General features: G+C 38.9%; 1 protein-coding gene across 3 annotated transcripts in view; it reads left to right on the top strand.

Moving 5' to 3' along the window:
* Positions 1 to 23,257, top strand: part of phf2 (PHD finger protein 2) — a 154,660-nt gene extending 131,403 nt beyond the window's left edge. For all 3 annotated transcript variants that reach the window (XM_043708015.2, XM_087994274.1, XM_043708017.2), the window contains 4 exons: positions 4,899 to 4,994; positions 6,937 to 7,046; positions 7,350 to 7,464; positions 20,030 to 23,257. In XM_043708015.2, the coding sequence (XP_043563950.1) occupies positions 4,899 to 4,994; positions 6,937 to 7,046; positions 7,350 to 7,464; positions 20,030 to 20,118 (410 nt within the window). In that variant the 3' untranslated portion in view covers positions 20,119 to 23,257. The remainder of the gene's footprint in view (positions 1 to 4,898; positions 4,995 to 6,936; positions 7,047 to 7,349; positions 7,465 to 20,029) is intronic.
* The last annotated feature ends 983 nt before the right edge of the window (positions 23,258 to 24,240 follow it).

Raw genomic sequence — 24,240 nt, 5'->3', positions numbered from 1 at the left:
GAATCTTACTCTAGTCATTCTTTTATCCTTCATATACCTGTAGAAAGCTTTAGGGTTTTCCTTGATCCTATCCATCAATAGCTTCTCACGTCCCCATCTCACTTGTCTTAGCTCTCTCTTTAGGTCTTTTCTGGCTACCTTGTAACTCTCAATCACCCTAACTGAGCTTTTACATCTCATCCTAACGTAAGCCGCCTTCTTCCTCTTGAGAAGAGATTCAACATCCTTAATAAATCCTGGCTCCTGTGCTCGACAACTTCCTTCCTGCCTAACAGGTACATACTTATCAAGGACACACAGTAGCTGTTCCTTGAATAAGGTCCACATTTCTATTGTGCACATTACATTCTGTTTGCCATCTTCTAGTCCCAATCCTTCATTGTTGCTGCTTAAAAGTCCTGGAACTCAATCAACATTCTGGATCTAACTTCAGAAAATGAACTGCAGTGGTTCAAGAAGGCAGCTCACCATTACCTTATCAAGGACAACTAAGGATGGGCAATAAATGTTTCCCATCCAATAATGCTCATCTCCCATCAATGAAGTAAAAAAAATCAGTTAGACTCTCCGAGTTCCCTTGAGCCTTCTCATATTTTCATCATAACTTGTATTCCCGTTCAGTTTGGTGTTATCAGCAAATTTGAAAATGTTGCAATTGATCCCCACGTACAAGTCATTATAAATTGGAAGAAATTTTACACTTTTATCTGACCCTTGTGGTACCCCACTACCAGCAGCCTGCCATCCTGGAAATGAACTGTTCATTCTTACTTACTTTCTGCCTGTTATCTAATTCTTACTTCAGACTAGTATATCTTTCTCAATCCAGTTTAATATTTTTTAAACTAACCTCCTGTGTTTGATCTTATCGAAAGCCTTCAGAATAATCCACATCCGCTGGTTCTCTTTTTGGTAGAAGTGACATTATTAAAAATCTCCAAGTTTGTCAAACATGATTTCCCTTTTATTACCACTGTCTAATTTTACAGTTGTTTCCTGAATGTCCATCATCTGTAATAGATTACAATATTTTTCCTGCTAGTGATGTCAGACTAACACATCTGTAATTCTCCATTATCCCTCTTTCTTTTTTCTTAAAGTGTGGGGTAACATTTGCTACTTTGTCTCTGGAATGCAGTACCTCAGAGTGCTTGAGACATTGAGTAAATTTGGGGAATTGGTGGATATTTAGTTAGTAATGGGTTGAAGGTTATGAAGAGCAGGCAGGAAAATGGAGTTGAGGTGAGATGAGATCAGTCAGGGTGATATCAAATTGTGGTTATGTTCTTATATTCTTTCCTGTCATCAGAACCTTTACAGAATCTATAGTTTTGGAAGATAATCACCAATGCAACAATTATCTCTCCAGCCACCTCCTTCAGCTCATCTCTCAGCTTTCCAAGAGATTTATCAATTTTCAATCTAGTTAACCTTTCAGCTGCTTCATTACTAATACTAATTTCTTTCAGTTCCTCAATTCCACAATTTCTTCATCACAGAATCTTTCTGAGAGGTTTTCTGTGTTCTTTGAAGACAGATGCAACTAACTGTTTAATTTCTCTGCCATTTCTCTGTTCTCCACTGTATGTTCTCCTATCTATTATATCCTATCTGTAATTATCTAATCTTTTTCTTTTCACATACCTAAAAAGTCTGCATTTATATTTCAGCTAGTTTGCATTCATATTCTTTTCTTCCCTTTCTAAATTGGTTTCTTGACCCTTTGGATTCTAAAGTGCTTGAAATCTCAGAATTAACACTTTTTCTGGCAGCTTTATAAGGCAATTTCCTTGATCCCAGCATAGCCTTTTATTTAATTCATTAATCACTGCTACTTTACCTATTTCCTTTGGGTGTTTGTGCTTTACAGAAATGTTCATCTGTTCTAGACAGTGTCATATTTATTTAACTATTAGCTATTGCATGCCTACCATCAAATCTTTTAGTTTAGTTTTTCAATCTCTCATAGCCAACCCACCCTTCACACCTTTAACATTTGCTTTCTTCCAATTTAAGACCTAAGTTTCAAAATGAAATATATTGTATTAAAACTTAATGCAAAATATTATAGTGTTATGGTCACTGTTTCCCAACGCTCCTTTACAACAAGGTTATTAATTACCCTTTTACATTAGACAATGCTAAATCAGAGAAAGCCTGTTATCAATATCCTCCTCCATAAACTCACCTTGTATGACTTCCATGAATTTATCCTCCACAGTAGTAGTACTGAATTAGTTAATGCACTGTAAATTTAAATTGCTCATTATTGTTGTAAGTAGTTGAAAAAAAAATGTAATTAGGATGGGGCAATAGGCAATGGGATTCCTGTCTGCTGCTGAACACATGTTCAGTCATGTCAGGTTGTGCCAGGACATTAACTGGAATGTTGACATTAACTGGAATGTTGAGTTCTAAAATGAGACAACTGGCATGAAATCAGTGTTGCACATTAATTTACATCATTATCTGTCTGTTCTGCATACTCAGAATGGACTTTCACTGCACATGGTCTAATGCCTCCACCAATGGGATATCTGTTATGATTGCTATTAACAATCTGTTAGAATCGTTGATTTGAAGTTTGAAGGCACTCATTGAGTGCAGAAATTGAGTATAAACAAACCCAGTTTCTCAGCTAAGGTTTCTTGAAACTCACCAACCCAGATCTCTTAGTGGTGTTCCAGATCTTAAAAACCTTCTATGTGATGACATTTTTTAAACTTCCCATCTATTAACTAAGCATTGATCTGATCACATATCACAGACCTGAGAAGTTAATTGTTTATCTCTACTGCTGAGATATTTGTACCATCGATAGTCACAGATGAGGTGCTGGAAGACTGGAGGTTAGCTGACGTGGTGCCACTGTTTAAGAAAGATTAGATTAGATTAGATTAGATTAGATTAGATTACTTACAGTGTGGAAACAGGCCCTTCGGCCCAACAAGTCCACACCGACCCGCCGAAGCGCAACCCACCCATACCCCTACATTTACCCCTTACCTAACACTACGGGCAATTTAGCATGGCCAATTCACCTGACCTGCACATCTTTGGACTGTGGGAGGAAACCGGAGCACCCGGAGGAAACCCACACAGACACGGGGAGAATGTGCAAACTCCACACAGTCAGTCGCCTGAGGCGGGAATTGAACCCGGGTCTCTGGCGCTGTGAGGCAGCAGTGCTAACCACTGTGCCACCGTGCCACCCACAAAGGTGGTAAGGACAAGCCAGGGAACTATAGACCAGTGAGCCTGATGTCGGTAGTGGGCAAGTTGTTGGAGGGAATCCTTCGAGACAGGTTGTACATGTATTTGGAAAGGCAAGGACTGAGGAGATATAATCAACATGGCTTTGTGCGTGGAAATCACATCTCACAAATTTGATTGAGATTTATGAAGAAATAACAAAGAAAATTGATGAGGGCAGAGTGGTAGACATGATCTATATGGACTTCAGTAAGACGTTCGACAAGGTTCCCCATGGGAGACTGGTTAGATCTCATGGAATACAGAGAGATACAGAACTGGCTCAAAGGTAGAAGACAGAGGGTGGTGGTGGAGGGTTGTATTTCAGATTGGAGGCCTGTGACCAGTGGAATGCCACAAGAATCTGTGATGGGTCCACTACTTTTCGTCATTTATATAAATGATTTGGATGTGAGCATAAGAGGTATAGTTAGTAAGTTTGCAGGTGATATCAAAATTGGAGGTGTAATGTAGCAAAGAAGGTTACCTTGTATTACAACGGGATTTGATCAGATGAGCCAGTGGGAGTTTAATTTAGATAAATGCGAAGTGCTGCAGTTTGGGAAAGCAAATCTCAACAGGACTTATACAATTAATGGTAAGGTCCTAGGGAGTGTTGCTGAACAAAGAGACCTTGGAGTGCAGGTTCATAGCTCCTTGAAAGTGGAGTCGCAGGTAGATAGGATAGTGAAAAAGGCATTTGGTATGCTTTCCTTTATTGGTCAGAGTATTGAGTACAAGGGTTCGGAGGTCATGTTGCCACTGTACAGGACATTGGTTAGGCCACTGTTGGAATATTGCATGCAATTCTGGTCACTTTCCTATCAGAAAGATGTTGTGAAACTTGAAAGGGTTCAGAAAAGATTTACAAGGATGTTGCCAGGATTGAATGATCTGAGCTTCAGGGAGAGGCTGAACAGGCTGAGGCTGCTTTCCGTGGAGTGTCAGAGGCTGAGGGGTGACCTTATAGGGGTTTATAAAATCATGAGGGGCGACCTTATCGAGGTTTATAAAATCATGAGGGGCATGGATAGGGCAAAGAGACAAGGTCTTTTTCCTGGGGTGGGGGAGTCTCGAACTAGGGGGCATAGGTTTAGGATGAGAGGGGAAAGATATTAAAGAGACCTAAAGGGCAACTTTTTCACACAGAGGGTGGTGCGTGTGTGGAATGGGCTGCCAGAGGAAGTGGTAGAGACTAGTACAATTGCAACATTTAAAGGCATCTGGATGGCAGGTGGGACTAGATTCAGTTGGGATACCTGGTCGGCATGGATGGTTGGACCGAAGCGTCTGTTTCCGTGCTGTACATCTCTATGATTCTCCACGGATGTTGCCAGACATGTTGAGTATTTTCAGCATTTTCTGTTTTCATTTCAGTTTTCCAGTTTCCAAAGTACGTTTCTTTTCTCTCCTTTTAAGTTGACTCAAACTTTTCATAGGTCTTTTCAATGATCTTTCTGTTAATCTATCTTCAGACAAAGTTATAAGTTGACTATAACTTCAGATATGTTACCTTTTTTGAGTAGAATATGGAAAATATGACGATGGTTTATTTTCTGATACATGTTTTATATGTCATTTAACAATTGTGCAGACTTTATTTCGATAAAACAGTTAATATATAAAGATCCCTTTTATATGTTTAGTTTATCCATCACTTGAATCTGATGATGATGATCCAGTTTTCAAATCCAGATCCAAAAAGAGAAAAAGTGCAGATGATACACCCTGGAATCCTACAGGTATTTTTGCAACAAGTGGGACTTTTAGCCTTTGAAGCACTTAAGCATTATTGCTAATCTCTCTACATTACGCATGTGTTTGAAAACAAAATTATCTATTTTGTTGGACTACACTTTCAGTCTGTGCATTGTAACAATATAACTAATAATTTAATTAAGCAAAATATAATACTTAACCATTTAAATATATAATTGTTCCAAATTTCACACCTCCAGCTCATTTCTAATTTATTTCTTTCTTAAAGGTAATTAATTACTTTCATCTCATTAGTAATATAAGCACTGTGCGAGAAAGGTCACAAGGCAGAATCCTAATTGTACCAGCCCTCATGTCACCCTACACCAATATCTATGCAAAATACAAGTATAGACAGAAGTCTTTCACAATGCTATGGTAAAGAAAGATGTAATGATTAATCATAATTTTGATTTCTATACGAAAAACTGTCATACTTTATACCTGGCTGGTACAGGTCTAATTTGAAGAAAATATATTCACTAATAATTAATGGTACTCAGCTTAAAAATAATTTACAGATAATGTCATTAAATAAATTCAGAGGAAAGCAAAGTCTATTTTTTATATATTATTGATATTCTCCAAAAATAAATAACTTGAATTACATTTTAAATTGCTGAAACATGTTTTTTTCATGATCTTACTATAAATTAATTCCTTTTAATTTTCCTTCCCTTAATATTTAGTAGGGACTTAGAATAAAAACAAAAAATTTCTCCTGCGAAGACTGGACATGTTTTGTGTTGTGGATGTACTAAAAGGCATTAATCCCAGCCAAAACTGATTGCTGGCACTTGACCATTTCACAAAATGTGGAAATGGAGATTTACAGAATTGTTCCTTTGCAGATATTTTCCTCCTTTTCACTTTTCTGGGGAGTTATCTGCCTTTGCCTCTCTCATTTTCAAAATTTCAAATAACCAGTGTATCTCAGAACATTTTTGTCTATATTTTGACGTGCCAAATCAAATATGTTTTATTGGCACCCTGAGAGGACTTGTGTAATACAGGTAGTGCTGGGATAACGTGCATTTCAGCAGTGTGATTTGGCGAAAACATCGCAGAAGAATTAGGGAGTGGTATTTTGGAAAACGCTTACCTCCATTGGCAATAGCGTGTTTCCAGCGGGGATCAGTTTGCGCACTTTGTTCTGTGCATGCACCGATGCACACGCCGAAATCTCTGCACCGTTCTGCGTATGTGCTGGTGTTCCTGCCATTCTGTGCATGCACTGAAGTCTCTGTGCCATTGTGCACATGCGTGATGTGAGCTCCGGTCCTCATGCCATTCTGTGCATGCATCGATGTCAGCTGTCAACAGAGCAACTTTCTGTGAGAGGTACTGTTCAGAGAACAGCTTTCTTACAGTTTTTAAACGTACTGTATTAAATTTACTTTTGTTTTGTTAATAAATATGATATATATCTTCATTTAGGCTATACTATACTTTGCGTTAGACATTTGGGTGATTTTTGAGAGATCGTGATTGATAGTTTTTGCTGGCCTGCCCCTAACCCCACTTTTCCCATAGGCCCCATTATTTCTATTAAGCTATTTTCTATTAAGCAAGATTTCACTAGAACACAACTGTGGCATTATAGGAGAACTACCTGTACATGCATATTGTTCAACAATTCTATATTATTTTTAATCCCAGTCTTATTTAATTGAAAGCAGTTCAGTTCAGTTTAAAATGAGTGAGAAAATGATTTTCACTCTCTGTTTTATGAAGTTTCTGCCAAACACATAAAAAATGATACTTGATAAAATGTGCATTAAATTCGGCATTCTGTCATTATCCAAGTTAAATTGAAAGGATTTAAAATAATAAATAATTTAATGGTGTATTCTAATGCACAGAATACAACAATTACAAATTAATATTTCTTCATTTTTAAAAAATCTTTCTTTTGTATTTCTTTAGCCAGAGTTACACCATCTGTTCCTCGGCATGACAGGCCAACACGAGAAGGGGCAAGAGTTGCCTCAATAGAAACTGGATTAGCTGCAGCTGCTGCAAAGTTATCTCAACAGGTGAGTTCCTTCAAAGCTTTCACTAACAAAATACATAACTGCACAGATGTACTTTTATGTTGTATATATATTTGTGAAAAAATCAAATGGATCACACAGCTGCAGCTTTAAAAATAAATGAGAAAGTTTGTACTGTGTTATTTGTAAATGTGATTGTGTTTGTTTTTGTAATTATCCCTTGCAAAAAAAATGTAAAAATAGATTTCTCAGATCATAAACACATTTTATGGCTTTGAACATGAACGGATGTGTGTATCCACATGTGTAAATACTAATAATTTATGTTCTTGCATTTTATCACAGGAACAACAGAAAGTCCAGAAGAGAAAATATACCAAAAGGAAAATGTCATCAGATGATTCGATCAAAATCCCTCAGGAAAGTGCTTCTACAGAAATGAAGACTGACAGCCATACAGGTAGTTTTATAGATCATGAATGTACTGTTGATGCCAGCAAATTTAGTATGAAACAATTCAGCAGTGGGTCTCAGTTAGTGTTTCCTGCTGTATTCCTGACATATGTAAGACCAGTGGTTATACTTATGTGTAATTCAGCAGCTAATGGTGACTTTAATGGAGCAAGACATGGATAATGATGGATAAGATACTGAAATAGAAACAGAAAGTTCTGGAAGATACTTATCTGTGGAGAAAAATAGAGTTAACTTTTGAGTTAAATAAACTGTTCTTCAGAACCTTGCTCCTTAGAGTTACTGTGCACCATTTCTGGCTCATGCTCAGTCTCCTCCAAAATGCTTCTGGCTACTGATCCCTACATCGGGCCCCAGTCCAAATCCACGCAAGGGCCACTGGCATCATAACTTGCCCTGCTCCCACTGCCAATATTGCAACTCCAATTCTCCCTAACTCCTCTAGACATATCTGAGGACAACACCAATGTTATAACTTCACAACAATCAAATTTATTTCGTCTATAAGCTACCTGAGCACATGCATGAGATAATCATAGATCTCCAATTTTAGTACAGTGAGTCCCAAGGCCCAATTTTAATGTATCTTTGAGTGTACCTGTTCCAGCATAGGCCATGAACATGTTGGGCTGGACTTTCCCAGAGCCAGCCCAACTGCAATTGTCTTTAAAAATAGAAAACATGATTTGAATGTAGAAGTCCTGTCTCTCTTTCCAGCACATACCATTTCTACTTGCTGGTGTAGGGTGGGATATGATTTACACAGACTGGATCCCAAACTCAGTAGGGTCATTTATAATCAGTACGGTGTTCAAATAGACTATATTTTCACTGTAACAGTTGGAATCACAGATTTATGGAGGAGACATAAATGCTGTTAAAGAGCAGATAACACCCGTCTGACTAGCATGATATTGAAGTTACTTAAAACCCCCGCTTTTGAATGTAACAATCGTGCTCCACCCATCAGTTAGAGTATGTAAACAAACACATTTTACTGGAGAGTCGTGATAGGTCATCTGGTGTAACTTCGAATTAAACATTACCATCTGTCCTGCATTTTCATTAAGATTAATTGTGATATTTTTCAAGGGCTGGAATTATGGATGCTTGGCTGAGTTTCAAAAGCTCCAAAACTGTTTGACTCAGTGGAGGGAAGAATGCAAAAGGAGGAGATCTGAGTTCACATCATGATCAACAGTTTTTAAAGGCTGTTAAACAATTAGCTGTTTCTGATGCTATTACAGGTAGTTAAGTAACAAATTGTCCACTCACCATTCAAATATTCGAGTAGGTTTCATGACTGAGTTTTTTTTCAAGATCAGATATATCTGAATGAGAGTTCTCATAGATTGTTAGATGTTTAATTTCATTTCATTTCCACAAAGCTCCTGAGGTCTGGCCACAGTGCCTGTAATGAGCATTGGGTGAATGGAGGGGTAAAGGCTACAAGATCTAACAAACTTCTATAAATTGGGCCGAAGCACTTTTCTAACCAGTTGGCCTCAGCACTTACTCTCTTCTGTAGCTGCCTTTGAACTTCCTCCAGGGGAAATGGGACCAGATTGATTATGCTTCCAGTTCTGGAGCAAAAAACAGTGCATGGAGGGGTCATTTCCATGGAGATGGGTCTAATAGAACATAGAATATTACAGTGCAGTACAGGCTCTTCGGCCCTTGATGTTGCACTGACCTGTGGAACCAGTCTGAAGCTCATCTAACCTACACTATTCCATTCTCATCCATATGTCTATCCAATGACCATTTAAATGCCCATAAAGTTGGCGAGTCTACTACTGTTGCAGGCAGTATGTTCCATGCCCCTACTACTCTCTGGTAAAGAAATTACCTCTGACATCTGCCCTATATCTATCACCCCTCAATTTAAAGCTATGTCACATTGTGCTAGCCATTGCCTTCAGAGGAAAAAGAGGCTCTCACTGTCCACCTGATCTAAATCTTTGGTTATTTTATATGTCTCAATTAAATCACCTCCCAACTTTCTTCTCTCTAACGAAAACAGCCTCAGTTCCCTCAGCCTTTCCTCGTAAGACCTTCCTTCCATACCAAGCAGCATCCTAGTAAATCTCCTCCAAAGCTTCCATATCCTTCCTATAATGCGGTGACCAGAACGTATGTAATACTCCAAATGTGGCCGCACCAGAGTTTTGTACAGCTGCAGCACGATCTGATACTTCCAAAACTCAATCCCTCTATCAATAAAATTTAACATTCCGTATGCCTTCTTAACAACCCTATCAACCAGGGTGGCAACTTTCAAGATCTATGTACCTGGACACCGAAATCTCTCAACAAGTTTGTGAGGCACGACCTACCCTTCACAAAACCATGTTGACTATCCCTAATCAACTTATTCCTTTCTAGATGATGATAAATCCTATCTCTTATAACCCTTTCCACCACTTTACCCACAACTGAAGGCTCGCAGGTCTATAATTTCCAGGTTATCTCTCCTCCCCTTGAACAAGGGAACAACATTTGCTATCCTCCAGTCTTCTGGTAATCCTGTAGAAAATGACAACAAAGATCAAAGCCAAAGGCTTGGCAATCTCTTCCCTGGCTTCCCAGAGAATCATAGGATAAATCCCATCTGGCCCGGCAGACTTATTTATTGTTACACTTTCCAGAATTGCTAACACCTCCTCTTTATGCATCTCAATCCCATCTAGTCTAGTAGCCTGTTTCGCAGTATTCTCCTCGACTACATTGTCTTTTCCTAGTGTGTATACTGACAAAATGTATTCATTTAGCACTGTCTCCATCTCCTCTGACTCCATGCACAACTTCCCACTACTATGCTTGATTGGCCCTGATCATACTTGAGTCATTCTTTTATTCCTAATATACCTATAGAAAGTCTTAGGGTTTTCTTTAATCCTATCTGCCAACGATTTCTCATGTCTCTTCTTAGCTCTGTCTTTAGGTCTTTCCTGGCTAATTTGTAACTCTCAAGCGCCCTAACTGAGCCATCAAATCTCATCCTAATGCAAGCCTTCTTCTTCCTCTTGTCGAGATTCAACTTCTTTCATAAACCAGGGCTCCTGTGCTCGACAACTTCCTCCCTGCCTGACTGGTACATACTTATCAAGGACCCTGCTGAGTCAGGAGATTTCACAAATGGAGTTTCCCACTTTTAAACTCAAATCCAAACCTGCCCATATATTCTTTGCATCTAGTTTGAAGGATAGAACAAAATTTCTAACTCAGTAGATTTCATTGATACGTAAAAACAACGACTGCAGATGCTGGAAACCAGAGTCTAGATTGGAGTGGTGCTGGAAAAGCACAGCAGGTCAGGCAGCATCCGAGGAGCAGGAAAATCAACGTTTCAGGCAAAAGCCCTTCATCAGGAATAGATTTTAGTGATGAGTAGCCCAGTTTTCATATTTGGTTTATTTCCTTTTTTTTGTGAATTGTCTTATCGGGTTTCAGAGGCATTTTGATTCTTCAGATTCTCCAGTTTGTTGAGGTAGAATCTCTGTCATTTCCGGAGGACAGATTTTGAATCGAGCTGAAGTTTATTAAAACAAAAACATTTTTGTTCTAACAAATTACATTTCTCATTGAATGTAATGATGTTTGTTCCAAATAATTATACCTTCGCTGGAGGTTACATTTACATTGTAGGTTTAGTATTGGTATAAACAATTTCACTTTGTAACAATAAACTGGCAGTGTAAAGCAGCAATCAGAACGAAACCTAAATCCAAATGCAGCAGACAGCAGCTACTTGGAGAAAGTGTGACACAAGATGGAGTCGAAATCCAGTCTCAATTTGCTTTGCATAGTGGGCAGCACTGCTGCCTCACAGCGCCAGAGACCCGGGTTCAATTCCCGCCTCAGGCCACTGACTGTGTGGAGTTTGCACATTCTCCCCGTGTCTGCGTGGGTTTCCTCCGGGTGCTCCGGTTTCCTCCCACAGTCCAAAGATGTGCAGGTTAGGTGGATTGACCATGCTAAATTGCCCGCAGTGTTAGGTAAGGGGTAAATGTAGGGGTATGGGTGGGTTGCGCTTCGGCGGGTCGGTGTGGACTTGTTGGGCCGAAGGGCCTGTTTCCACACTGTAAGTAATCTAATGTAATCTAATCTAATCTAATCTAATATCTGATTTAGACCTCTGGATCTTTGTAAATTAACTTAACCTTAATTTGAATATTTTTGGAGCATTCTGTTACTGTTTTCCAGTCAAATTACAAATTTTACAGTTGATGTTTGACTCCATTTCAGCCTTCAGTCTGTTGACTTTTGATTTTTTTTCCATATTTAGTTTTGAAATGATTTTGAATTGAATTTCTTATGTTTTGTATCCACACCTCATTATGGCCAAAGTAGTTGACAAGGCCCATCTCCTGCATTTCGGCCCACACCCTCTCTGCTCCCTCCCACAAGGTTAATAGGCTCCCCCTTGTCCTTATCTACCATTCCACCAGCATCCACATCCAGAGTATCATTAGCCACCATTTCAGCTACCTCCACAGGATGTCACCACCAGACACACATTCCCCTCCCTTTCCCTCCCTTGTCAGACCTCTGGAGGGACCATTCCCTCTGGACACCCTGTTTGATTCTTCCTTCCCTCTCAGCACCTTTCCCTGCAGCCCAAAAGATGTAACACCTGTTCATTTACTTCCTCTCTCCCCAGTATCCAAGGGCCCAAACACACTTACCAGGTGAAGCAGTGCTTTACCTGCACTTCAGTCAATCTAGTCTACTGCATTCGCCAATCACAATGTGGTTTCCTCTACATTGGTGAAACAAAGCGTAGACTGCATGACCACTTCACAGAACACCTACATTCTGGCTGCAAAAAGACCCTCAGCTTCCAGTTGCCTGCAACTTTAACATCCTAATGTTCCTTGGCAAATATCTTTGTCTCAGGCTTACATATGATTAGATTCCCTACAGTATGGAAACAGGCCCTTCACCCCAACAAGTCCACACCGACCCTCTGAAGAGTAGCCCACCCAGACCCATTCCCCTACATTTACCCAACGAATGCATCTAACACTATGGGCAATTTAGCATGGCCAATTCACCTAACCTGCACAGCTTTGGATTGTTGCAGTGCTCCAGCAAAGCTCAGTGCAAGCTGGAAGAACAGCACCTCATTTTCCTCTTGGGGACTTTGCAGCCTTCTGGATTCAATACCAAGTTCAACAATTTTCAGGCTTGAGATCTCCTATGTCCTTAACCCAACCCCACACACCAGGCCTTGTTATCACATGAAGAAAGTGAGGACTGCAGATGCTGGAGATGAGAGTCGAAAAGTGTGGTGCAGGAAAAGCACAGCCATCAGGCAACATCTGAAGAGCCGGAGAATCGATGTTTCGGGCATAAGCCCTTCATCAGGAATGTAGGGGAGGCGGGGAAGGGATCTGAGAGATTAATGGGGGTTGGGGCTGGGGAAAAGATAACTGGGAAGGTTATAGGTAGATGCAGGTGGGGAGTGATGGTGATAAGTTAGAAGGGAGGGTGGTTGGAAGGTCCCAAGGCAAAAGGTGAGATGTTCTTCCTCTAGGCATCAGGTGGTTTGAATTTGGCAGTGGAGGGGGCCCAGGACTTACATGTCCTTGGCAGAGTGGGAGGGGGAGCTGAAGTGGTCAGCCACAAGGCGGTGGGGTTGTTTGGTGCGTATGTTCCAGAGATGTTCCCTGAAACATTCGGCAAGTTGGCGTCCTGTGGCCGACGACTTCAACTCCCTTTCCCACTTCGCCAAGAACATGTAAGTCCTGGGCCTCCTCCACCGCCAAATCCAAGCCACCTCACCTTCTGCCTTGGGACCTTCAACCACACAGCATCAACATTGACTTCACCAGTTTCCTCATCTCCTCTCCCCCCACCTCATCCCAGATCCAACCCTCCACCTCAGCACTGCCCTCTTGAATTGTCTTACCTATCCATCTTCCTTACCACCTATCTGCTCCAGCCTCCCCTCTGACCTATCACCATCACCCCCTACCCATCTACATCTACCAATCACCTTCCCAGCTACCTTCCTCCCAGCCCCACCCCCACCCTCCTATTTATCTCTCAGCCATATTTCCTGCCCCCTTGCATCCCCCCCGCAATTCCTGATGAAGGGCTTGTGCCTGAAACATTAATTCTCCTGCTCCTCAGATGCTGCCTGACCTGCTGTGCTTTTCCACGTGGTCTGCTATAACTCACAACGCATTGTTAGCCATTAAGATTCCCCATTAACAGTTATTCATCATGCTAGCCTGGTTGTTATTGACTCTTTTGTCTGTCCAAACTGTCCTTCTCCCTCTTTGGGTTCTATCCCTACCTATTGTTTACTCCTTACCCCTTCTTCCCACGCTATCTTCTGCTTAAAAATCAACATTTTCCGAGCTGCCATCAATTCTGAGGAAGGGTCACTGGATCGGAAACATTAACTGTTTTCTCTCCACAGATGCTGCTAGATCTGCTGAGCTTTTCAAGCAATTTCTGCTTTTGTTTCTGATTTCCAGCAGCCACAGTTCTTTCGGTTTTCATTATGGCCACACTCTGTTACTTCAGTGCTATTTTGTTAGTTTCCACTCTCCATCTTCTTACAGAACTTCTGTCTATGTCCATTCTCAAAGTCTTGCATTCTCCCTCCATGCTGACCTGCTTTGGCTTCTGCTTCCACAAAACCTCAACCTTTATTTTTAAAAGCTCTGTGCTTTGTCTCTTACTCTCTATTTATATTCTTCTGTTACTATACCTCCATCATCTTCCCTAAAATCTTCATTCCCACATGTATTTGGAAAGGCAAGGACTGATTCGGGATAGTCAACATGGCTTTGTGTGTGGGAAATCATGTCTCACAAACTTGATTGAGTTTTTTGAAGTAACAAAGATTGATGAGGGCAGAGTAATAGATGTGATCTATTTGGACTTCAGTAAGGCGTTTAACAAGGTTCCCCATGGGAGACTGATTAGCAAGCTTAGATCTCATGGAATACAGGGAGAACTAGCCATTTGGATACAAAACTGGCTCAAAGGTAGAAGACAGAGGGTGGTGGTGGAGGGTTGTTTTTCAGAGTGGAGGCCTGTGACCAGGGAGTGCCACAAAGATCGGTGCTGGGTCCTCTACTTTTTGTCATTTACATAAATGATTTGGATGCGAGCATAAGAGGTACAGTTAGTAAGTTTGCAGATGACACCAAAATTGGAGGTGTAGTGGACAGTGAAGAAGGTTACCTCAGATTACAACAGGATCTGGAACAGATGGGCCAATGGACTGAGAAGTGGCAGATGGAGTTTAATTTAGATAAATGCGAGGTGCTGTATTTTGGGAAAGCAAATCTTAGCAGGACTTATACACTTAATGGTAAGGTCCTAGGGAGTGTTGCTGAACAAAGAGACCTTGGAGTGCAGGTACATAGCTCCTTGAAAGTGGAGTTGCAGGTAGATAGGATAGTGAAGAAGGCGTTTGGTATGCTTTCCTTTATTGGTCAGAGTATTGAGTACAGGAGTTGGGAGATCATGTTGCAGCTGTACAGGACATTGTTTAGGCCACTGTTGGAATATTGCTTGCAATTCTGGTCTCCTCTCTATCGGAAAGATGTTGTGAAACTTGAAAGGGTTCCAAAAAGATTTACAAGGATGTTGCCAGGGTTGGAGGATCTGAGCTACAGGGAGAGGCTGAACAGGCTGGGGCTGTTTTCACTGGAGCGTCGGAGGCTGAGGGGTGACTTTATGGAGGTTTACAAAACTATGAGGGGCATGGATAGGATAAATAGACAAAGTCTTTTCCCTGGGGTCGGGGAGTCCAGAACTAGAGGGCATAGGTTTAGGATGAGAGGGGAAAGATATAAAAGAGACCTAAGGGGCAACTTTTTCACGCAGAGGGTGGTACGTGTATGGAATGAGCTGCCAGAGGATGTGGTGGCGGCTGGTACAATTGCAACATTTAAGAGATATTTGGATGGGCATATGAATAGGAAAAGTTTGGAAGGATATGGGTCGGGTGCTGGCAGGTGGGACTAGATTGGGTTGGGATATCTGGTCGGCATGGACAGGTTGGACCGAAGGGTCTGTTTCCATGCTGTACATCACTATGACTCTGACTTTGTGTACTCCTGTTCATTTTGTAATATAGCTGTAACCTGGTTCCCATTTTTAAAACATTCACCCTTCCGATTTCTTTTCCTCATTTATTTTCATTTTGGTTCATCTATCAAATGATAGAAATAGCTCAGAGCTGCACACGACCTGCCGCATAATATATGCAACAATCACTTAGGTTAAAAAGAATTTCAACCAACAAACAAAACTGTGTTGTATAAATCAGAATGCTTAATAGAAAACAGATTTACTAAGATTATATTGCCCTGAAATTGTTTGCTAGTTTAATTCACTTGCTGCGAAATTTGTAGTGATCTATGTGGTGTCCTTTAAGTCTCTTTCAAACTTATCAGTCTTGGGTGTAATTGTATTTTTATACCATATAGTATTTTGTGTTTCCTGCTGTAAAATGTACAGTAACACCGATCAATCCAGCCTTACTTGTAATTATTGATTTTTTTATAATGAAGTCCCTTTATTTACAACTTTTCCTGATGTTGTGTATCAACTGCAAATAGATCAAAAGTACCAAGAGGCTCTAAATTATATTTTTTACTTGCACTTGAATGCACATTTGAGGCATTTCCTCCTTCCATAACAGTAGAAATGGCCTGTGTAATACTGCAGGCAATACTCTGACAAAATCAGCTCTGTAGATTTTAAAGTGTATGTTACATTACCTTAACTACCGTTTACAGCGCATATAAATTCATAGCTGTAGTCAGTATCTTCAGCTTGAGATTTTTGGAATTGGGAATTCATAGAGGAGAAATTTTATATTTTCTATTATGACAACTTTCTAAGGTTAAGCACGAGGTGATAAAATGGAGTACAAGGCTCTAGCTCAAATGCAGCCTGAAAAGATTCAAGTAAAGTACTGGATGCAGATTGAGAAATGATTTAATTTTCCAACATTTCCTGTATGTGACTTTGAAATGCAAAGTTATTTTAAAACTTAATTTAAAGTATTGTTCTACTTATATTTGTTGTGCTATTATTCAACTTTCTAAAATGTCAGAATAACAGTTCTGACATTTAAAGCAAAGTGAGTTACTATTCTAGCTTGTTGAACTGTTTTTCCTAATTATATTAATCAATTAAACTCTGTAGGGAGCAATTTGTACATTAATTTCTTAGGTGATTAAGTTAATAGAATTTTTTAAAAATATGATGACTTTGCAATTATTGATCTTTCAATACTTATGTTGATATTAATCTAGAATAACTACATGGTCATTTATGTCACAATAGAAGGGAGATTATAAAGTTGCAGCCTAGTGTAAACATTTCTAACAGTGTACCACTGTTAGAAATTACCAAAACTACTTTGTTAGTGCATTGCTTTCTAAATCTCCTAATTAGGTTATTGTCTTACTGTGAATGATGTTCAATTTATTAATATTATTATAAAGCTATTTCCTTTAAATATAAGTTTTCTAGTTATGTGAAAATATAACTACCAGTTATCATCAGCAACAACCTGCATTGATATAGTCTTGTTAACATAGGAAGGCAGTTAACATACGAAGACTGTTAACAGGCACATTTTGACTCCATCACAACGGGATTACTAGAAAAGAGGACATAGTCAAATAAGTTTGAGTGATTCAAAGGAAGAAATAAAGAAGTGAGATGTTGGAAAGAATTACACAGTTTAAGACCTCAGCAGCTAAAGACACATCTGCCTGAGTGGAGTAACTAGTGCTGTAAAGGGTCAAGAATGAATGAGCACAGTTATCTGATGGGATTTTAGAACTGGTGGTGTAAGCCATAATTCTGCCTAAAACAATTTGTGGAATGTAACAGCTGAAATTGCATGACAAGGAAGAATTTCAAATGCTGGAAATAGGATACAAAAAAAGAAAATGTATACACAATATACAATACAACAAAACAATGCAATACAGTACAGCACAGGAACAGGCCCTTTGGCCCACTAAGCTTCTATTGATTCCTAATCCTTATTTAGACCCAATAATATTGTCCATGCATGGTATCTATCCCTATGTTCGCCTCACATTTATGTGCCTTATCGAGATACGCATTAAACAATGCTGACGTGCCTGATTCCATTATCTCCACTGGCAGTGTGTTCCAGGCACCCACCACCCTCAGTGTGAAGATTTTCCCCTACACTTCTCCCCTAAATATTTCACTTTGAACCCAAAATTTCTAGCTGAAGATATAAATTCATATGTGCTGTAAATGGTAGTTAAAGTAATGTAACATACACTTTAAAATTCTACAGAGCTGATTTTGTCAGTATATTTCCTGCAGTATCATACAGACTGTTTCTACTGTTATGGAAGGCGAAAATACTTCAAGTGTGAACTCAAGCACAAGCAAGAAATATAATTTAGAGCTTTTTGGTACTTTTGATCTCTTTGCAATTGATATAAAAGAACTGGCATGTGAGAGAAAATGGTAAATTTTTCTTGTAGTTGACCTTTCCACCCTGGGAAAAAGCTTCTGACTATCCACACCATCTATGCCTCTTATAATTGTATAGATCTTTATCAGGTCGCCCCCTTAGCTTCTGTCTTTCCAGTATAAACAATCCGAGTTTATCCAACCTCTCCTCATAACTAAAATCCTCTAGACCAGGCAACACCTCTGTGTGGGTTTGCACATTCTCCCCGTGTCTGCGTGGGTTTCCTCCGGGTGCTCCGGTTTCCTCCCACAGTCCAAAGATGTGCAGGTTAGGTGAATTGGCCATGCTAAATTGCCCATAGTCTGGATCAGTGGTGCTGGAAGAGCACAGCAATTCAGGCAGCATCCGAAAAGCTTCGAAATCGACGTTTCGGGCAAAAGCCCTTCATCAGGAATAAAGGCAGAGCGCCTGAAGCGTGGAGAGATAAGCTAGAGGAGGCTGGGGGTGGGGATAGAGTAGCATAGAGTACAATAGGTCAGTGGGGGAGGAGATGAAGGTGATAGGTCAGGGAGGAGAGGGTGGAGTGGATAGGTGGAAAAGGAGCTGGACAGGTCGGACAAGTCCGGACAAGTCAAGGGGATCGTGTTGCTGGAGGTTAGAAACTAGGATGAGGTGGGGGAAGGGGAAATGAGGAAGCTGTTGAAATCCACATTGATGCCCTGGGGTTGAAGTGTTCCGAAGCGGAAGATGAGGCGTTCTTCTTCCATGCGTCTGGTGGTGAGGGAGCGACGGTGGAGGAGGCCCAGCACCTCCATATCCTCGGCAGAGTGGGAGGGAGAGTTGAAATGTTGAGCCACGGGGCAGTTTGGTTGAATGGTGCGGGTGTCTCGGAGATGTTCCCTAAAGCACTCTGCTAGGAGGCGCCCAGTCTCCCCAATGTAGAGGAGACCGCATCGGGAGCAATTGCCCATAGTGTTAAGTGCATTAGTCAGAGGGAAATGGGTCTGGGTGGGTTACTCTTCGGAGGGTTGGTGTGGCCTTTTTGGGCCGAAGGGCCTGTTTCCACACTGTAGGGAATCTAATCTAAAGAAAAAAAACTAATCTAAAGAAAAACCTCTGCACCCTTTCCAAAGCATCCACATCTTTCAGGTACTGTTGCAACTAGAACTGCCAAATGTGGTCAAACTAAAGTTTTGTACAGCTGTAACAAAGCTTGCCAACTTTTATATCCGATGCCCCAGCCGATGAAGGCAAGCATGCTGTGTATGTCTTATTAATCACCTTATCTGCCTGTATAATCACTTTCAGGATCTGGGGACAAGTACACCCAAATTCCTCTTTGTTAATGTTCCTAAAGGTTCTTCCATTTTATTGTGTAATTCACCGCTAAATTTGATCTTCCAAAATGCATCACCTCACACTTGTCCGCATTAAACTCTATCTGCCATTTCTCTATTCCACTGTATCCTTTGACAATCCTGTTCACTGTCTGCAACTCTGCGAATTTTGGTGTCACCCGCAAACATAATAATCAGAACACCTACATTTTCCTCCAAATCACTTCTTTATGTGTTACAAACAACAAAAGTCCCAGCACTTGTTCCTCTGGAACACCACTAGTTTCTGATCTCCATTCCAAAAAAAACCCTCTTGCACGGCTATGCTGTGTTTTCTATGACCAAGTGAGTTTTCTACCCATTGGACCAGCTCACACAGATCCCATGAGACCCTACCTTGAGTACCAGTCCACCATGAGGTATCTTATCAAATGCCTTACTAAAGTTCATTTGGCAGCTAATGTCCATAATGGAAACACTCAGAGGTCAGCCAGCATCAGTGGAAAGAAGAGTTTGAATAGTACTTCTAGTCAATGTTATAAATGAGAAAAGGTCATTTACCTGAAATATTAATTCTTACCTTCCACTATCCACTGATGCTACTTGATCATCTAAGTGCTTATTTACAGAATTTACAGCATATCTGCTTATTGAAATTTGTTTGTAATTTTAAAGTCAGATAAATGGCTGTAAATATAGAACAAATATTCACTTGCATTAAGCTACATTTTTACATGTCAAACACAGTAATCATACATGTATTTATTTTTCAGGAAAACGATTAAAGAAGGGTATGGCAACTGCTAAACAAAGGCTTGGAAAAATACTAAAAATACATAGGAATGGAAAACTTCTTCTGTAAAGTTAGAAATGAGAAACATTTTCAGTTAAAACGTATTGGCCTGACACTGATGCCGTTACATGTGTGACATAATGTTAACACATTTTAGATCATTCCGGGTTAGAGACAGTGTCCATTTCAACTGTATCTACAGACCATCCTCAGAGAGAGTATGGTGCTTTTGTGTGGTACTCTCGTAGATTGGCTCCACTTGGTCTGTGGCATAATTGGAAATGCTTGTTAGTGGCATTTGATATCTATCAAAGATGTCAGAGTAATCCACTTAATTCAGCCAAATCTTCTGTTGGAGCATTTTTAAGCATTAAATTACAGATAGTGGAAAAAAAAATGAATTTGGAGATACTACCATTTTTAAAGAATGTCAAAAACAAATTCATAAGAAATGCTGTCCTTAAACGCACAGGAGTGTGTTCGACAGTACAGTAATAAACTGCTGCCTTTAACCTGAGTAAATGGATACCGTTTCTATAAACTTGTTTCTCAGGCAATTCCACATTTCAGACTTAAAGAAACATTTAAACTTTTTTCATACTATAAATCCTGTAAATATGGTCAAAGGATTAATCTTTATTGCAAATTGTCTTTGAGTTACAATGCTATGTATTCTTTGATTTTTACCTTTTTTACATTTTATTCTTTTATGATAAAAATGTTATTTCTTTTTTTGTTTGCTCTTATAATGGAACTTCTTTTTATAAAAGGCATTGCCTGAAAAACAAAAACATTTCTTTGTGTGGCCTTGCAAAAATAATCTCTTGTAAGTAGTCACAGTACATCAGCAAAGGTAACACATTATAGAAGAGCTTTGTAAATAAGGTTACAGTTTTGTTCTATATGAGCTTATTATTTTCAATTTTGCATTATAATGCAATATGAAGTATTTTTGGTCTTAACTGGTGAAGTGTTTATGTCTATGTGACTTATCTGTAATTTATTAATATTTGTAGCTTTTTATATTTGTACATTTCTTACACACTTTTTTTTAAATTTTTCAACAATTTGTGATGTCTGCATTTTCCTGAATTTGTTACATAAAATCTATTCCCAAAGGGTTTTTTTTATCTCCACATCATCGGTGAAACAAAGTTACATGATTTTTGGCCTTTTATGTGGTATTATAATTCTGCCATACACCCTGTTCTTTTCTTCTATGTATATTTATAATTTAGTTTGGTAATTAGGTAGTTCTTTATGAAAGCCATTCCTTTTTACCTTGTCGAGTTGAGTTAAAGCTACATTGACAGTTTTTTTATTATATACAAACTTTATTTTTAAGACATAGTTTCTGTATCAGAGTTGCTTAAAGCTTAAAATAGTTATAGTTCATTTTGGTCACAGATGTGTGTTAACTATTTTGATTTTTATGTGTCATTTTAACTTTTAATATCTTTTTATGCTGCACATCCAAATCATCAGCTATAATGATATCTCTTTATGTTGTAGAAAAAAAGCTCTCAAAGAAATTTTTATCAGTGAATGAAACATTGAGTGAGAAAGGCTGCAGTTAAAATTAACAGTGAACCTCAGGAATAAAGTAAAATAGGTTCCAGCCGTCAGTGCACCTTTTGAGTCTCTCAATATCTTGTATATGGATTTTCTTGGCGTTGTTTTTGATAAATACACCTTTCAATTTTAAAACAGAAGTCTGAATGCTTTTAGTAAAAGACATGAAATATATATTAATCATCTCAACATTTTTAACAGTTTTAAAGCTGCAATGTGTATTGTATTGATGCTTAAGGCTTTTCAGACTCAAGTCAAGTTAATCTTTTTAACATCTGAACATACTGCAACTTTATTATAAAGTCCTCTGTAGCTTATTAATAAAGTAAAATATTTATGTTACCAAGTATCACTCCTAGCCCTAGAAAGAGGGGCATTATGATTTAATGAATTGCATTTGTTAGAATGCTAGGACCACAGTTTTTGGATTGAATGTTGTGGTGTTGAAGTTTGAACTGACCTCCAGAAGTCAAAGCCACCTAATTTCAAAATGATGGTGTGCATGTCAATGTAGAAAGTTGTTAGGAATGAGACTTTGTGGTAAAGTAGGTTAGACACACTGGTCTTTCATCACTTAGGTTCTGCCTACGTTGAAGGAAATATATGTCAGCTGTAATGGTCCTATGTAAAATATGCTTGGGAAGTTTCAACCTAATTTCATAGTGGACGTAGACGCACAGCAAAAAAAAATCCTTCATTTGATGTTGGTAGGCCACTTGCCACATTTGCAGAACAGCACTTCTTAATGTACCAGCATGACACAACAGCTGGTGTGGGAAATAGAAACTTCACACTGATGCAGTGTGCTATATTAATGTTGGGACAGAATGGAGAGAGCTTTAAAAATATTCAATTTCCTGACATTAATTTCCCTTGTCTTGATAATTGCAAAAATAGTGTGATGATAATTGTAAATGTTCAATTAATACACACAGGCTACATGAGTAGGAGGTGAATTAATAAAAGGAGTAATATATAGAGAAACAATGATTATTTTAATTCAGTTCATGCAAGCCGAAATGAAGTATTGTTTAACCAAAATGTATATGTATTGAATTACACTTCAGTAATGCAACCTAAAATACAAAACTGCAAATTTGACCATCTGTATAGCTGCCAACAACGGCTGATCATACTTGGTTGTTGGTTGTATATTTGGTTGCTTTTGACAAAAAACCCTGAAATCATTTATATAATCTACCCACATATTGAGAAAGAAACCCATGACAAGCAGCACTGTGATGTCTACTGATTTCTCACAGTTTTTTTTTGTATTTATATTAGATCTGTTTTCATATGACATAATACACAATAAACTGGAAATGGGGATTAAAAAGAAAAAGCTTTCTTCTGAAGTTGTTAAAATATGCTGATTGTTACTGTGTAAGACAGTAGGAAAACATATTGGCAGATAAAGGATAGATTAGTAATAGCCACTTTATACATTGCACCATAGTTCATGTTTTGTATTCAATTTTTATAAGTTCCACTGCACTATGAATTCCAACAGAAACACTTCTTACATTTTTATTTTAGCTACTATTATTGTGTACATTGTCAATAAAGTAAATAACCTGTATAGAATGTGTTTTAAAACTGTTAAAAATAAAATCTACATACTCTTCTGTTTCACGAGTCTCTGCCTTTTCACATCCTTTTTTTTAAGGACTAGTCATTTTAGCACATTTTAGTGAATTTACGACATTGATGCTGAAGTATTATGGTGAAAATTTTAAAAGTGGTTATCGTATTTCTAAGTCGCAAGTTAAAACTCTTTGTATATTACATTTGAATACTTTCTTTTCAAGAACAAAATCTTTCTATATCTTTCATAATTTAGTGCCATAAAAAAGTGATGTTATTTGCACTGGATAGATGCTAACTTCACCCACTGGAAATCTGGTGATAGTGGGTCAAATGGCCATCACACATCCAAAAAGGAAAGTTTGAGCAATTGTTCAGTGGGTGGCCAGTCACTACCTAGTGGTGCAAATTAAGATTTATCTAGTATCTCTTGCTGCAAGAGTCTGCCTCTAATGTTTTTAGTTTGCATTCTTCTGTGGCTTTCGCACTTTATTATATTCTCTGATTTAAACTCCATGCCACACTGATTTTCTTTTTTTTATATATTTGTTCTTTGCAACTCTCTTCTGTGCATGTCTCTTAGAAAGATTGAATTTGTAATAAAACTCAATATTGTCTTTATACAAATCTAACTAGCAGTCATCTAAAATATAAGATGAAATCTTCCTATCTCAGTATCTGCAAGAGTAGCTGGAACATTTTTGGGATAAGAAGCTAACTTACTAATGCATAGAATTTACTGTAGTTCTTTAGCTCAGATATGTATTAGTACTCTGTATCTGGGTTGCCTGAACAGTTAAGCAAGGTGGTGAGATTATATCTTTTGTCAAAACAAGGATTTCTATTGAAAGAGACCCTGCATCAACAGGATCCAAAACATCAGAAGAGCAGGAAAGGTCACTTGCATAATATTTTTAAGTGCCAAATCCCATGTTCTGACTTTCTCAGCATTCTTCTAGATTGTACACACATAGAAAATAGGAGTCGGGTTTTCAAGCCAACTCTGGTATTCAATATGATCATGGCGGATCATCC

This window comes from Chiloscyllium plagiosum, unplaced genomic scaffold (assembly GCF_037043375.1).
Source record: "Chiloscyllium plagiosum isolate Xiang-an unplaced genomic scaffold, Cpla_swu_hap1 HiC_scaffold_14, whole genome shotgun sequence".
Taxonomy (NCBI): Eukaryota; Metazoa; Chordata; class Chondrichthyes; order Orectolobiformes; family Hemiscylliidae; genus Chiloscyllium; species Chiloscyllium plagiosum.
Note: the sequence above shows the minus strand (reverse complement) of the source record. Positions and strands in the feature narration are given on the sequence as shown.